The 17,642-nt window shown below is 43.1% G+C and overlaps 2 protein-coding genes across 2 annotated transcripts in view; one reads left to right on the forward strand and one right to left on the reverse strand.

The window, feature by feature from the left end:
* Positions 1–13,809, forward strand: part of LOC145403540 (uncharacterized) — a 313,635-nt gene extending 299,826 nt beyond the window's left edge. Inside the window, exons 3-4 of the mRNA XM_080275212.1 lie at positions 2,769–2,887; positions 13,624–13,809. Coding sequence (XP_080131338.1) covers positions 2,769–2,887; positions 13,624–13,731 — 227 coding nt within the window. The 3' untranslated portion in view covers positions 13,732–13,809. The remainder of the gene's footprint in view (positions 1–2,768; positions 2,888–13,623) is intronic.
* LOC145403559 (uncharacterized) lies at positions 5,134–11,221 on the reverse strand (the record flags this gene model as incomplete). The annotated part of the gene is made up of 5 exons (XM_080275237.1): positions 5,134–5,226; positions 5,720–5,763; positions 6,288–6,330; positions 10,913–10,946; positions 11,187–11,221. Coding segments are annotated over 5 exons (249 nt in total), but the record flags the coding sequence as incomplete, so codon positions are not given.
* Positions 13,810–17,642: the final 3,833 nt, after the last annotated feature.

Raw genomic sequence — 17,642 nt, forward strand, 5'->3', positions numbered from 1 at the left:
AATGGAAACTGTCACCCTTACCTGTATCCTAATCAGTCAGACCTCTAATTTCACCATTGATATTTGCAGCCATAAATAGATACCTAAATAAATGAACAAATAAAGATTTAAATAAAGAAATGTCTCTTGCTCCCTATTAACAGAGTAGCCGACGGCAGTATTAGGAACATAGTCCATTACAGACAGACTCTGTTAACCTTTAGCGCTGACGAGGATCCTACAGGTGGTGGCGTTGTGCCCCCAGGGTGGGGCAGCTGTGGCGTTCACCTGGGAGCCATACCTTCTCATGTTTCCCTGCACGTCACCGGAGGAAGGACCCTGATCCAACCCTGGCGAGGCGCTGTGTACCGCAGGGGGGCGCTGGTGTCCCGCACTGTAAAATATGTACTATACTGCACATGTAGGACGGCCCTACAGAAACAGTTACTTGCTTGTGGTCGACGGATCAGCTTGGCTAGACAGACTAAGGTTAAGCAACAACAACAGCTAAAACAACAACACTCCTTTAACCTCTGTCCCGAACCCTCTGACCTCAAGTTTAACCATTATAGACTGTAATTCATCCGCCCCCTAAAAATAAATGCAGCCCGCAATTCCCAAGTAAGCCGATCCCCGCCAAATCATCCCAGCTGCCTAAATTGGCGAAATCATTTGCGTTGTGTGTGGGAATGTGGCGGAGGTTTAGAGTTTGCCTTGCGGTGCTGGGAATGTAATATTGGTGAGGCTGCTGGTGGGGTGAGAAAGAGAGAGAGAGAGAGAAAGAGAGAGAGAGAGAGAGACAGACAGACAGACAGGGACAGAAAGACAGACAGACAGAGACAGGCAGACAGACAGACGGACGATGGATAGAAAAAAAAGAGGGGAAAGATAGATAGAGGAGATGTGAGAGAGAGAATAACTATATACTTTGACTGCACAGTAATATTTCCCCAATACTCGAAGCTCGAAAACTGGCTGTAGTGTTTTTTTTTTTTTTTTTTTTTTTTCCAGACACGCTCAGTACGATGCATCTCGTTATCATTTCGTTCTTGCTTCCTTCACGCGATTTTGACTCGGATTTTGGGTGATTAATTGGTCGAAAATGGTTATGAATATCTCCATTAACTGCGCAGTACGGTTTCAACTTTTTACTTGGTTTTTATTTTTCTTGTTATCGCCAGTCGACTGTATTCAGCTCTAGAGAGACCCCTGTAGTAAAGTAGTAAAATTCACCTCTTTTCTGCTGTATAAATAAAAGGTGCAAAGGAAGGAATATTAAGCAATACTCAATCTAACCAACATAACATTACATCACCTGACATCGTCTGATGTTCACTAACCTGAGAACCAAGACCAGTGCACTCTAATCTCTCCTAGTGTAGCCAACCTTTTCCTTACCTAATCACCCTAAGCTAACCTAATCTAACGTAAACTAGTATAACTTAACATAAACTAAACTTTTCTTCTGTAACGTAATATAACCTATCTGAAACTAAAGTGAACTAATCTAATGATACCTAATTAAATAAGATGTTCATATCTACAGTAAGCTAATGCAACTTAACCTTAGTAAAAATGCAAAAAAAAAAATCCTATCAAACCCATCTTACCCTAACTTAACCTACTCTTATCTAATCATGCAAATCAGGCGTATTCTAACCTAACCTAACCCAATATAACCTAACCTAACCTACCTTACCCTACCCTGCATTAATCTTACGTGTCACAATTAACCCTAACCTAACCTAACCTAATTTAATCCGACTCCATCTAACCCCATCTTGGCCCTTTAACCCCCATTTTGACCAGTTGACCTCATCTTGACCGGTCGTGACACCTGTTTTCCCCTTGATCCCATTGACCCTACCTGATCTCCATCCTAACCCCTTCCTGACCCTTCCTGATCACCCTAACCCCACTCTGACCCCACACTGATGCCCTACGATCCCTTTGATCCCTTCTGACCTCAGCTTAACCCCCTCATGACCTTCCTTGTGCCCCGTATTGCACACACACACACACACACACACACACACACACACACACACACACACACACACACACACACACACACACACACACACACACACACACACACACACCGACCCCACTGTGACTCTTCCTTGACCTCCTTCATCATCCCCCTCTGACCCTATTGTGAATCCTTTATCTGAACCCCTTTGATCCCCATCTGAACCTCTCTGACCCCATCTGAACCTCTCTCTTCCCCATCTAAGATCTTTTTGACCTTATCTGAACCCGTTTGACACATGTCCGAACCTCTTTACCCCTATCCGACCCCATTTTACTCCCAATGTGACCCCGTCTGACCTCCCTTTGTCGATCTTTCCATGACCCCTCTTATTTCCATCTCCATCCCACTTTGTCCCTCTTATAACCCCCATTTAAACCCCTCCAACCCCTCCTTGAACCCCTCCATGCCCATTCTGATCCTGTCTTTTCTCCATTTTACCCTCCTACCCATTCTGACTTTCGGCTCCCCATTCTTATTCTCCCTAACTCCCCGAACCTACACATTAGCCCATCTTGACCCTCCTTTGACCCTTTTTGACCCCCTCTTGACCTCTGTTATTCCCCTCTGTGACCTCCCATGGCCCCTTCTCCCCTTCACTTCACTGCTTCCCTGCCCCTCCATTTTTTACTCTTCTGTATCCCTAAGCCCTCACTATGACCCCTGATGACCTCTCCTCGTACATTTTTTTACCCCCTTGTAATCTCTGTCACCCCGCTGTGTAACTTTCTGTGACCTCCTTCGTCTCTCCCTTCAGACCTGGCAGACGCGGCCTTGAAGATCCAGGCCGGGTTCCGAGGGGCGCGAGCGAGGAAGGATAAGCAGAAGAAGGAGCAGGAGGAGGCACACGACAAGAAGCATAACGAGGTTTATGCGGTGAGTTGACGCTTTCCATTTACGGCGGGCATGCAACACCCACCGTCTAGATCCGGTCATAATATTAAACCTGAAATTAACGTAAGGGTAGTCAATTTCCCAGGTTCTGACAGTCATTGGTTAACCCCATGCTGAGAATTAAAGTGTATTTGGCCTCTCTTCCATGCTGCTGAATGCGCTTGATAACGTGGCATGCAGGCTAACCAAATATAGCACTCACAGCTGTGCCATAAGTGACCCTCAGCATTTCAAGGATTCCCTGCGTCCTAGCGTAATGAGATTTAGTTTTACCTTTGACAAACACTCGCCCTTTTTTTGTCCAGCTAAAATATGCCGTCCCCGTTTCTGACGTCCTCCCTAGTACACAAGGCACGCAGCACCCGTTTACCCTCGCATTTTATAGTTAGTACCTGAGTGCCTTCCCCAGTACGGGGGGCATGCAACACCAGGCCAAATTCAAGTAAAATGGGTATAGTCAACTACCTGTGCTGAAATTGTCCTCCCCCCCTCCTCTCTGCCTAACAGCCAAGTCCTTATGCCCCTTTGCTACGAGGATTTTCCCCAAAGCTCAAGAAACTTTAAAGAAAAAAAGCAGTTAAAAAAATACATAGATATATAAAAGTCGTCATCGTACTGAAGGGATTAATTAGTTGATTTGTGTGTGTGTGTGTGTGTGTGTGTGTGTGTGCTGAATTTCTTTGGAGACAAATTCTTCTCCTACAAACCTTGAAGGAAGTTAGCAGACAGGTTTCTCTCTCTCTCTCTCTCTCTCTCTGTCCATCCTCCTCCTCCTCCTCCTCCTCCTCCTCCTCCTCCTCCTCCTCCTCCTCCTCCTCCTCCTCCTCCTCCTCCCCTCGTCTACCAGTGTGTAGTTAGTCCCCCGAGAGTCTTTTACCTGGAACAGCCCTCAGCCCTCCCTCCTCCCCTCCAGCACACACACACACACACACACACACACACACACACACACACACACACACACACACACACACACACACACACACACACACACACACACACACACACACACACACACACACACACACATCGGATCAACTGAGTGAGAGAGGGTTTCCATTCCCTTTTTCCCTTTGTGGTGTGATGACTTTTTCCACCTTGCTCACTCCAGTGGTATATTTATTGCGGTTTAGAACATCCATATTATTATTATTATTATTATTATTATTATTTTTTATTATTATTATTATTAGTCCCCTACCGGTCAAACCGGTCGGGGACTATAGGTTTGCGCGGCACCGTCATAACGTCAGTACGTCCGTCAGTCCGTCCGCAATTTCGTAACAGCTCTGTAACTTCCACATGCATGGACAGATTTAGATATAACTTCACGCGTTTGTTCCCCATACCATGACGGTATGTCGCGCCCAACAACCAACCATATACTCAGAAGATCAAACTCTTTACATACCCATGTTGTGTACACAGCACATACGTATTGCTGTCATACCCACATTGTACTGTATACTCAGTACATACGTATGGTTATCATCTAGTAGGGGACTTTGTATTCCACGGCAATACTTTATTCACTTGCTGTTATTATTATTATTATTATTATTATTATTATTATTATTAATATTATTATTATTATTATTATTTTATTCTTGCAAAATTTTATTGTAAACCTAACCTACAGTACTGTATGTACTGTGTTCAAGGAAATCATTGATGGTGATAGTGTTATTATTATTATTATTATTATTATTATTATTATTATTATTACTGTTACTGTTATTATTATTATTATTATTATTATTATTTTCATCATCATCGTCATCGTCATTGTAATTAGTAGTGGAAGTAGTAGTATTGTTATTACAGTAATTCTAATGTAATGATTTTTGTAATTATATTATAAAGCACAAGTACACCCACCCTTCCCCTTCACGCTCAGAGAGAGAGAGAGAGACTCAAGCCTTTGCATGGAAATTGTGGTAATATTGAATGAAAGGTGTGTCATATCTTCCGTCTCACCTTACGTGAGAGAGAGAGAGAGAGAGAGAGAGAGAGAGAGAGAGAGAGAGAGAGATTGGGCAGAAAAGAATAAAAAAAGAGAGTGTCAGACATACAGAATGTGAAAGAGAGATAATGGATGAAAATAAAAAAGGAAGAAATGAAAAGAAAATAAAGTAAGGAAAATAAAGGAGAAATGAAGCCAGAAAGAAAACGGAAACGAGAAGAGTAAAAAGGGCAAACTATGAAAGAAATAATGTTGACGATGGTACTTATATCAAAATTTGTGGTGGAGGGACTGTGATGGTGATGGTGGTGGTGGTGGTTGTAGTGGTGGTGGCGGTGGTGCTGGTGGTAGTAGTAGTAGTTGTTCCGGTGGCAATGGTAGTGGTGGTGATCATGGTGGTGCTGGTGGCTACTGTTGACTGATGGAGGTAAATGTGGAAGTGGTGGTGATTGTGGTGGTAGTGGTTGTAGTGGTGATTGTGATGGTACGGTAGTGGTTGTGGCGGTGATTGTGGTGTTGGTGGTAGTGGTTACAATGGTGATTGTAGGGATGGTGGTGATTGTGATGGCAGTAATGCTGGTGATTGTGATGATGATGGTGGTGGTGATTTTGGTGGTGATTGTGGTGATGCGGGTGATGGCGACTGAAATGGTGGCTGTGATTGTGGTGAAGTCAGTGATTGTGATGGTGGTGGTGATTGCGGGAGTGCGGTAAATTGTGGTAATGTGGCGGTGGTGGTAATGGTGGTAGTTTTGGTAGTTTGGTAGTTTGGTAGTTTTGGCTTGAGTTGGGAAAGTTGGAAAAAGACACCGTTAAGTTGAGAGGAAGACGGTGGTGGTGATAGTGGTGGTGGTGGTGATAGTGGTTGTTGGATTTGTTGTTGAGGTTGTTGTTGGTGGTGGTGGTGGTGATGGTGGTGGTGGTGGACGTGGTGGTGATGCTGGCACTTGTAATGATGTTGATGATAGTGGTGGATATGATGGTGATAATGTTGATGATAGTGGTGATTATGGTAGTGACAGTGTAGATGGTAGTGATTATGATGGTGGTAGTAATGATTTTTTTAATGCATCTGACTCTGGCCATAAACTTAAGAGCCCGTTCCCTGAGATGCAGCAGTCTCCACCTGTCACCCATTCGACGCTAACCCCCACCATCCATATTGAATACATGCTATGGATTTTTTCATACAGAACTGGTGTATTGGTATTAGTGAGGGTATTTTAACGATATATTGGCGGGTCTTACGGTAGGCTAGATCAGTATATAGTCAGCTTTTACGATATTCAGATTTTTAAGTTTCCCCTCCCCCATCCCGGATTCGACCCCTTGTTCAGTAGGACATAATAAAGCATGATAATAAGGACAATTGTAGTGGTAAAAACATAGCCATTTTAGTGATGATACCGATAATAACAATACTGATAGTGGTGGTAGTTCTGATAGTGGTAATGGTGGTAGTTGTGGTAGCGATGGTGGTTGGTGGTTACAGTGAAGGGAGCCAATCTGTTGTTTGAATAGGCTGTGTGCTGTCTTTTATTTGTGGGTACTCTCTCTCTCTCTCTCTCTCTCTCTCTCTCTCTCTCTCTCTCTCTCTCTCTCTCTCTCTCTCTCTCTCTCTCTCTCTCTCTCTCTCTCTCTCTCTCCACACCCACTACTCTCACTTCCTCCTGCCACTTCTCTCTCTCTCCCTTCTCTCCCCCTCCCCCTTCTCTCTCAACCCTTCTCCCACTCCCCTCCCGCGCCTCATCTATTTCTCTGTCCCCTCACCTACTTTTCTTCCCTCTTCCGCCTTTTTTCCTACCCTCTCCTTTCCTTCCTTTTTCTCACCCTTCCCTCTCTCACTTCTCTTCCTCCCCTCTCTCACTTCTCTCCCTCCCCGGTCTTACATTTCTCTCCCTTCCCCTGCCTCTCTAACTTCTCTCTCCTATCCCTCCCTCCTCTCTCTCCATTTTTCCCTCTCCCTCTCCCACAAAACCCCAATCGATCGTGGTAAGATTTTTATCTCACTCAGCTCGAGGTCTTCCTGCAAGTTGCCCGCCCCCTCCCCCTTCCTTCCCCCCTTCCTCCTCCCCTCCTTCCCTTCAACCCTCCTTCTTCCCACTCCCCCCCTCCTTTCCCCTTCTTTCTCTTCACCCACCTAACTTCCCTTTTTTCTCCTTCCTTCCCTATTCTTCCCTTCACCCACCTACTGTGTCTTCCTATTTTCACTTTTCTTCCCTAACTTCCTCTGTCCCTTCGCCCCCTTCCATCTCTTCCCTTCCTTTTTCCATTTCCTTTCCTCTCCTCTCCATTCTCCTCCTTTCCTTGCCCTCTCTTTCCCTTCATTCTCTTCCCTTCCCTTTCCCCCTCCCTCTCTTCAACTCCTCCTTCTTCCCTTCATTTTTATTCCCCTTCTTCACTTCATACTTATCTCCATCCCTACATTTTCCTCCCCCTGCTTCCGTTTCCCCACCTCCTCCTTCCCTTCTTTTCCCTCTCCTTCCCTCTGCATCTCATCCCTTCCCCCCTTCTTCATCTCCCTTGTCTCCCTTTTTCCCCTACCCCTTCCTTCTTCCGTTCCTGTTCCTTCCCCTTGTCGTTGCTCCGTCTTCCTGTTCCTTTCTCTCTGCTAACCTTTCTTCCCTTTCGGCATCTCTTTCGCTCATCCCTCGTCCCTTTTCCTTTTGATTCCTCCTCTCTTCCGTCGTCCCCTCCCTTCTGTCTCATCCCCTCCTATTCCTTCCATCCCCCTTTCTTTGCATCCCTTCTTCCCCTTTTTGTTCACTTCCTCTCCCAACTCCCCTCCGTCTTCTCCCCATTTTTATTTTTCCTTTCTCCTTCCTCATCTGTGTACCTCCTTCCCTTCCATCTCTCTTTTCCTCTTCTCTTCCATTTCCTGTAGTTTCCTCTTCCCTTCCGACCCCGTCCCTCTCCCTTTTACCGTCCCTGCCTCCCACTTTCCCCCTCCACCTCTCCAAATGCCTCCCATCATGCTCAAGTGGTGGAAAATGTAGTTACGATGATGACTCTGACGATGAGGGTGATTGTAGTACCGCGCAGTAGAAGGTCAGTAGGGAGGGTTCGTAATATTTTCTGGTCGCTGCTGAAATCTTTGGCTTTTGTGTTTTCCTTGATTTACCAGTCGTTTTCGGTGTATTCGTGCTTTCATTTGTGTGTGTGTGTGTGTGTGTGTGTGTGTGTGTGTGTGTGTGTGCGCGCGTTTTATGTAGTCATTCAGGGCTGCAAACCTAGGCAATGGACGCGACAGATGTTTCTAATTAAAAAAAAAAAAGTACAGCAATGTTTACTGGATAAAATAAATGTCCTAAAGTGCACTGCAAACAGGTGTAATAAACAAATTGGTGAGGTATTTAAGGCACAGTAATATTAGTGTGGGAACTGCGATTTACCGTAAGGGGTGGGGAGGTTGGGGAGGATGAAGGAAAATGGAGATAAAGGGGTGAGGGAGGGGGAGGCTAAGGGGAGAAGAAAAATACAAATTCAAGGGTGAAATGATGGGAGGGAATGAACACAATAATGGTGATGTTTATATTCTTCTGGTCTATCCCTGACATTTCTATCTCCCCTCACCTGCCTCTCTCCCTTACCTGTCTCCGCCACACCTGTCTCTTTTCCCCATCTGCCTGTCCCTTACCTGTCTCTCACCTTTCCATCACTTCTCTCTCCCTCACCTATCGCCATCACCTGTCACTCCCTCATCTATCTGTCACCTGTCTCTCCATCACCTATCTCTCCCTTACGTAAATCTTCCTCACCTGTCTGTCTCACCAGCTCTTCCCCACCTGCTTCTGTCCCTCACATCTCTCTCTCTCTCTCTCTCACTGTTTCCCCTCCCCCACTCGCACTTTTCTTCCCTTTTTTCTCCCTCACCCCACCTCCATCTACTGTATATTTCACGTTTTCTGCATTCCCCCCCTCCGAGTCTCTCTCTCTCTCTCTCTCTCTCTCTCTCTCTCTCTCTCCCCTAATTCTGTCCTACTTCCTCTTTCTTTCTTTTTCCCCTTTTCACTTCTCTTTTCCTGCTCCCTCTCTCTCATTCTCTTCTTCACCTCTGTTTCCCTCTTCTTTCCAGTCATCTCTTCCTCCCTCCCCTCCCTCCTTCCCTCCAGCCTCCCTCTTTCCCACATCTCTCCCTCTATCAGTTTTTATTTTTCCGTCTCGCCTCCCAGCCATCTCTTTGCCCTCCCTTTCTAACACTCTCCCCTCCTTTTCTTCCCATTCCATTCTTCCCCTTTTTTTCCTCCCCTCCCACCCACGGCTCTTCCCTTCCCATCCTTCCCTCCATCCCTTTCCATTCTCCTTCTTACTCATCCTTCCATCCCCTTCTCCATCTCTATGTCACTTCCTATTCAAACATCCATCTTGTCACTTCCTCCTTCTTTCCTTCCCTCCCACCCTCCCCTCCTCCTTCCACTATCCTTCCCTCTACCTTTTTCTCCCTCCTATATTCCTCTCTACTCTCCCTTCCCACCCTTCTTTTGGGCCTTTTCCTTCCTTCCCCTCTTTCTTTTCGCGTCCATCCTTCCATCTCTCTCTCCCTTCCCTTTCTCTTCTCTCTTGCCGTCACTCCTCCCTTCTCTCCTCCCGTCATTCCTCCCTTCCCTCCATCTCTCCTTTCTCTCCATTTCTCCCTTCTTTCCATCTCTCCCTTCCCTCCATCTCTCCCTTCCCTCCATCCTAACTTTACCCATAAGGGTGTGGTGGAGTAAGTAGCAATTTAAAGTTAGGTGCCCGTGTTTTGGTCAGTAGGTTAGAGAGAGAGAGAGAGAGAGAGAGAGAGAGAGAGAGAGAGAGAGAGAGAGAGAGAGAGAGAGTCAGGAGTTAGGGACTGAGTGGGAGGCAGAGGGAGGTATGAGAGAGGTAAGAGAGAAGACGTGGGAGAGAGGGAGACGTGGGAGAGAGGGAAGGGTGAGAGGGAGGGGAGAAAGAGAGAGGGAGGGGTGAGAGAGGGGGAGATGGAAGAGAGGTTGGAGAAAGTTGAAGTGGGAGTGGGAGGTGAGGGAGTGAGTGGGAGACGGGGAGAGAGGGAGAGCGGTTGGAGTGTCAGGGAATGAGAGAGAGAGAGAGAGAGAGAGAGTAAAAATTAGAGAGGTATGCAGCTCACGTAGAGGGCAAACGAAGAGAAAGACGGGGACAAGGGAGGGGAAGACGAAAGGGAGAAAGAGAGATACACGAAGGAAAAGGAAGAGAGAGAGGAGGGTGAGAAGGGAGTGGGTAGAAGAGAAGGGAAAATAAAATAAGAGAGAGTGAAGAAAGAGGAGAAAGATAGGGAAAGAGATGTTAAGAGAATCGTAATCAAAAGGAGAATGAGAAATGACAGAAGGAGGAAATAGAGAATAAGAGAATGAGAAGGAATGGAAAGATTAAAATTGGAAGAGAAAAGGAGAGGCAGAGAAATTAAGAAAAATATATTGGTTTATAAAAGGATAGAAAATGAGAACTTAAAGAGAATATAATGGGAGCGGGAATGAAGAGCGGAATGGGAATTGGAAGAGGAGAGAGAGAGAGAGAGGGGGGGGGTGAGAAAAGAGGAGAGGAGAGAGAGGAAGGGAACAGAAAAGAGTAAAGCTGGATGCATAGAGAGAAAGAATGTAAGCCAAAAATAAAACAAAGATTGCAGATATACAGAACGATACATTACGAAAAAAAGAAAAAAAGCAAGAGAGGGAAGAGAGTGGCAGAGATAAGATCGCAATCAGGAAGATGAAATGGAGACGAAAAAATCTGAAACAAAAGAGAAGGTAGCTAAAAGTTATATATATATATATATATATATATATATATATATATATAAAGATTGTAAAAGTCAAAAGTTGGCCAAAAATAGTGAATGGTAAAGTGGAGAGAGAGAGAGAGAGAGAGAGAGAGAGAGAGAGAGAGAGAGAGAGATTGCAAGGGAAGAGGCAACATGAAAGGAAAACGTAATTGGAGGATGGTAGTAGCTGTGGTAGGAGTTGTGGTAGTTGTGCAGGTAGCTGTGGTATTAGGGATTAGGGCACGATAGTTGTGGTTGTGGTGGCTGTGGAAATGGTTGTAGTAGTTGTGGTTATGGAAGGTGTGGTAGTTGTGGTAGTTGTTCCTTATACGTGGTTGTGGTAGTTGTGGTTGTGAGGATGGTTGTGGTAGTAATGGCAGTAGAGGTAGTAGTTGTGATTTGGGTAGTTGTGATTTGATTTTGGACGTTGTGGAGGTGATGGTAGTTGTGGTGATGATGGTAGCGATGATTGTAATGGTGTTTATGGTAGTGGTGGCAGTTGTGATGATATTTGTAGTAGTGATGGTGGTTCTAGTGATGATGATGGCTGTGGTGGTGATGGTAGTTGTGGCAGTAATGGTAGTTGTGGCGGTAATGGTAGTTGTGGTGGTGATGGTAGTTGTGGTGGTAATGGTAGTTATGGTGGTAATGGTAGTTGTGGTGATGATATTTGTGGTGGTGAAAGTAGTTTTGAAGAGAATGGTGGTTCTGGTGATGATGATGATGGCTGTGGTGGTGATGGTAGTTGTGGTGGTAATGGTAGTTGTGGTGGTGATGGTAGTTGTGGTGGAAAAACTCTCTTTAAGCCGTTGATAAAATTTGAGGTATTGATGAAAAATAGATTAGTACCCGTGTGTGTGTGGGTGTGGGTGTGGGTGTGGGTGTGGGTGTGGGTGGTGATGTAACCCAGATAATAATGGATAATTGTCATAACTTACTGACGATGGTAATGATAAAAGAGATAAGCGGAAGTAATGATGATAGTAATTATAATGATGATACCAGAATTAAGTGAAGTGTGTAAGTAATGTTGGTAGTAGACGTAATTCTGGTAGTAGTGATAATGTTGGTAGATATGGTAGTGGTGGTAGTGGTGGTAATGTTAGTAGTGGTGGTTATGTTGGTATTCGTGGTAATGTTTGTGGTAGTGATATTGTTTGTAGTGATTTTGTCAGGATTAAGTAGACTGTATAAGTAATAATGTTGGTAGTGGTGGTAATGTTGGTAGTAGTGGTAATGTTGGCAGTAGCGGCAGTGTTGGTAGCTGTCATCAAAGTCAACAGGACAAAGAGTAATGTTGGTAGTAATGGTAATGGTGTTGTCAGAGGGAAATGGTGTGTGTGTGTGTGTGTGTGTGTGTATGTTGGTAATGTTGGTAGTGGTGGTAATTGTGGTAGACGGGTGCTATCAACAATATATCAGGCTGGCTGACGTTCTCTCCCTACCCCCCCCCCCCACAGACCCCGCAAAGGCTTTAATGGGTAGGGGGAGAACTGTCAGCCGTCGCGTAATGGGAGGCGTGTGTGTGTGTGTGTGTGTGTGTGTGTGTGTGTGTATGTGTGTGTGTGTGTGTGTGAGGGGGGGGAGAACAACGAAGGGAGGGGGGGAGGGAGAGTAGGAGAGGAAGGGGAATATAAAGGAGAGAGGAGGGAAAGAGGAAGAAATAAGGGAGGGAGAGGGAAAGAGGGAGGCATGATGAAAAGATGGAAGGAGGAGGAAATGAGAGAGAGAGAGAGAGAGAGAGAGAGACCACAATCTACCTTTGACCTTCCCCATCATCTCTGCTGAAGCCGTGTGCATTATGGGATTAGATTTGCCTTCTCATATGCCATTGTTTCTCTCTCTCTCTCTCTCTCTCTCTCTCTCTCTCTCTCTCTCTCTCTCTCTCTCTCTCTCTCTCTCAAAACATTACCTTGAATACAAATAAAAATATCTTCGTCTGCGTCATAGAGCATTTATTTTTCCTGAAGCATCCGACTGTGACGCAAGCTAAGAGAGAGAGAGAAAAAGAGAGAGAGAGAGAGAGAGAGAGAGAGAGAGAGAACCACTGACACACCAACAGTTCCCTAATCCTCTGCAGCTCTCACTTGTATCACGACACCATAACCACCATACCTGTTCTCGTTTCACCTTAACTGGGCATCATATTTCCGTCTCCCCATCTTGAGTGCTGAGCTGAAACGGTAGACCAACACTAGAATATGGTGCTAGTCACGAAGAAGTGCTGTGGGAAGGGTGCAGGACCGTGGTATTGTCTTATTCCCCTATTGAGTTACGGGAAATAAACTGCATAAGGACAAAAAAAAATCTGAGTTAAAATAAATGATCAGTAGAATTATAGGAAATATCATAGGGAAAAGATACCATATTCACATCAGGAGCCCTATTCATAAACACCTTAGCCATTTTGAGAAGCTTGAATTTGACATCAGAGACTCTTTGTAAGTACCGGACCATTTTTATTTATTTATTTATTTATTTATTTTTACTACAAACCTGACCATAACACATCGACTGCCGGCGTATTTCATTAAGTTCTTGCCATCCCCGGACGATTTTATTAAGCTGTGGGTAGACTTTTCGCACTGGAGGGATTAGTAACAGGGTTAAATAAAGCCCATGGATTACGAAAGTCTCTCCCAAGCTGAATAAAATCGTCTGGGGGCAGCAAGAACTAATTAAAAACCACGTCAACCGGATTTAAGGGAATTTAGTTATAACGCCTCTTCTGTTGATAAGGGATGATAATGATGCTTTATTGATGGTACCTGACCTCTAATGATGGTAACTTGGTCTTTAATTACACCCAAGTGACCTTTTAACAATGCATAGTGACTTAACTATACTAACTTACTTCTAACCATTTTTACGGATTGAAGAGACAGCCGATACATTTTTCAATTTAACTAATCAGTGACCTGCCTTCTTCCTAATTCTAACCCGTGACCTTTTTTCGTAAATCTGACTAATCCGTGACCTCGTTTCTCCCCTCAACAGGCCGCCGAGGAGCTAGATATTGACCTTGATGACCCGGAACTGAACAAGGCTGCCACCAAGATCCAAGCCACCTTTAGGGGTCACAAGCAGCGTGCAGGGAACCACTGATCCTGCCCCACTCACACCCCAGCACCTTAACATAAACAGTTGGCCGATTTATTTCCTTTGTTTTTCGATATGGACATTGTGGACTGTGAATTAACTCCTTTTTCCTATTTTGTTTCTTTCTTCCTGTCTTTGTTTCTCTCCTTCTTTCTTTCTCTTTTCATTCTTTCTCTTTTCTCCCTTTTTTTCGTTGTGGACTGTGTGATTAGTGAATTTTCTTACTTTTCTTCCTTAATCTCATTCGCAATATAAAATATACCCATTTCTTCTTCGTCCTTTTTCTATAACCACCGCCCTCTCCCCTTCACACCTTTATTTTTTTTTTAATGTAAATTTTTGAATTACCTATCATTTTCACCTGTACCCCCAATTCTACCCCATTTCAATTATATTTTTACTTGTCAGCCATTTCATCGATGCTCTCCACCACATTTTAATTAACAAATACTTTCTTTTTTCGGTAAAGTTGATTTTCTTAATAAATTTCTTGTCTTTTCTTAACTTGAGATCTTTTTATTTTATTTTTCTTTAAATAAAAAATATATATTGTATTTTTTTTTTCGATATGGATGCTATTTCTTATCAGTTATCGAACGTTTCTTAAATTGAGATATTTTTTCGTTATTATCCTTCTAAACACTCAAAATTACACCTTTTTTTCTCTATGGACATTATGCTTTATTAATTACCTGCTTTTTTTTTTTATTATGGACCTTTTCTTCTATGCTCCATACCCATTTTAAATACCAAATGCCTCCGTTTTATTTTATTTTTTTTTCCATTTTTGTATCTATATGTATTTGGTCCTCCACCCATACCCCAGTCCCCATGCCTCCATACCCTCCACCCCGATGCCATCTCTACCATCCAGCCAAGTCAGCCAGTCAGCCATCAGTCTCAACCAACCGTCTTTTTATCCTGTCACCTTAATTCTGCCTGCCAGTCACTTATAACTGTCCCTCAGCCAGTCAGTCACTTATCTGTCTAGCCTTCTCAGCCAGCCAGCCACTTATATCTATCCAGCCACCTCAGCCAACAGCCACTCATCTATCCAGCCAAGTCACTCGCCTCAGCCACTTATCTATCCAGCCAACTCAGCCTCCTCAGCCACTTCATCTATCCAGCCAGCTCAGCCAGCAGCCACTCATCTATCCAGCCAACTCAGCCACTTCAGCCAGCCAGTCAGGTGCACACTCGGCCAATAGTGACTCAGAGAAAAGAAAATAGAAAAAAAAAATGCTATTGAAATACTGTTAAACTGAGAAAGTGAGAAGAGAAATGGAGGAAAGATTGAAATAACAAAAAAATAACATGATTAAAAGTTGTGGTAGTAACTAAATTTTTGGATAAAGTGAGGAAGGTGAAGTAGAGGCTAAGATGGTGTGGATTATATTAAAAACTGAGCAAGAGAGAGAGAGAGGAGACAGAATAATTGGAAATGTTAGAAACTGAGGAGGAGGTGAAGTAGAGAAAAATAAAAGATAGTGAGCAAGAGATGAAATACAGAAAGGAGGGAGAAGAAAAATGTTGGTAAGAAAGTAAGAGCTAAATTAGAGAAAGGGAATAGAGGGAAAATATTCTTAAATGAGCAAAATAAGTGAAGCAGAGAAAGAGAAGCCACGTAGCATATACAAGAACAACGAAATTAAAGTCGACTGTTGAAAGGCAAAAAAAATTTTTTTTTACTAAAACGTGGGATGAAAGCAGAGAAAAGGATATAGCAAATGAGAGAGAGAGAGAGAGAGAGAGAGAGAGAGAGAGAGAGAGAGAGAGAGAGAGAGAGAGAGAGAGAATGAAGTGAAAATAAAAAAGAACGTGTACACGCAAGCACAGGAAATGAGACAAAGGGGAGACAGATTTTTTTAGATATTAAGATTGCGAGGAAATTCAAGGGGAAGGGGAGAAAAGGAACAGAGAAAATATTTAAAAAAAAAAAAAGAGAATTTGTTTTTAATATTTCTGTAAACTGATTATGGCAAAGGACACGAAAAAGAAATACAGAGATAGCGATGATGGTGGTAGTAGAAATAGTGGTGGATGGTGGTGGTGATCGTAGATGGTAAATATTGTGATTGTATTGTGGTAGGTGGTGGTGAAGTGATGGTAGCTGTAATAGTGATGAAAATGGTAGAAAGACTGGTAGGTGATGATGATGATGATGATGACTGTAGGGGTTACGATTATGGCATTTTTGGTAGCTGATAAAATACCCATTACTGTGGTGGGGGTAGCAGTGGTGGAAGGATACGAAGCTGTGTTGGGGCAAAAGTCATAAAATTCTTTCCCAAATCTCCATACTTTAAAACCGTACCCTTATTATATGTCCTTTATGTCATATATTTTAGAATCAACATCACGCCATTCGCAACGTTAACTTTTTTATTTTCGTTCGGTTCATGCATTCATATTACAGTTTTTCATATTTGCATTCCACGGTTGTTCATTCTGGCTTTCTCCTTTTACAGTTCTGATCTTCATTTCTTTCATTTATTCATTTTGTTTTTTCATTCCTTGTCACACCCCATTGTCCCATTGTCCCTCTCTCATACCAGTTGACTCCTCCAGCTGTCTCTGTTACACTGTTCATTCTTATAACTTATTCTTACATTCCACTTCAGATACAACGTTTAGCGACATTTCAGACCACTAAGAAACCTCTCTCTTGATTCCAGTTCCCTCATACCACTTAATCTTACATACCACCTCAGTCTTGCCACTTTATAATACGTCCCAGTTCACTTTTTTCAAATTTTTCCACGTTCCATATCCCTCCCATACCTCATTTCCCTCTTACAACATAAATTCAACTTTCCAGCATTTTCTTATGAGTCTCTTTTACATTGTGGTTCATTATTAACAGCTTTCTCTTACATCCCATTTTACTGTTTCGACTTTTTTTTTTTGTGTACATTTCACACCACTTACATATCCATCCTACATCCTAGTTCCATCTTAAAATTTTATCTTACATTCCACTTTACTGTTTGACTTTCATTTGCATTCTGTTTTACATTTACAACTTTTTTTTTTTTTTTACAATCCAGACCACTTACAAATTCATCCTGTACCCCAGAACATAATCTTACATTCCAATAACTTTGACTCTTACCACCTTTTGAATGTCGTTTGTTGTCCCTTTGTCAGTACCTTAATATGATATCCAGCCAGCAAAAACGGAAGTACCAGAGTAATCAATCTCCTTATGTTTCGTCCTTAAAAGCGCGCCAAAATGGTCGAAGAAGCATATCCTCTGAGTTACTGAATATTGTTTGTTTCTCGTAGTTTGTTTATGGTAGTGCATTATTTACAGGAGTGACTATATACTTATTTTTAAGGAAAGGGTATGTAGAAGCTAGATTAATAACAAAACTAGTGGACTGAGGTAATATATAACCGTAATAGGAAAAACACAGAAGGGACTCACATTTGTTTTGGTTTCTTGACATGAAAAACAACCAGCCATCGGCAGGACGCAATTTAATATGATTAGCCTAGAGATTATTTCTACAGTATGTTGTAACTCAGGAAGGGAAGTCACTAGCAAGAGAGTGACTCAGTGCACCTTGTATCATACCTTTATAACAATCACAAAGGTAGATATATTCCAAGCGTTTTTAAATCCCTTTCAGTATCATATTTACGAGTTACATTGAGTTGAAATTTGTCACTTAGCTTGAGCCACACTTGAGCCAGTTATTCTTGATCCTACTAACTTTTAACAATTAAGAGCAGTTAGTGCATTTTCTAGTTAAGCCAAGACCAAAAACGGCTTGAAAGCTTTAAACAAACCATTATCAAAGTAAAATATAGTTGAACATCGTCGACGCCCGTGTCCACCACTCCTTTCAAACTCCTTTTATCGTTAAAAATATTGTTCCGTGGATGTTTTTGACTTATCTGAAGGGTTTACCTGT

Source organism: Coenobita brevimanus, chromosome 61 (assembly GCF_032717465.1).
Source record: "Coenobita brevimanus isolate Jiangsu-jjx chromosome 61, ASM3271746v2, whole genome shotgun sequence".
NCBI lineage: Eukaryota > Metazoa > Arthropoda > Malacostraca > Decapoda > Coenobitidae > Coenobita > Coenobita brevimanus.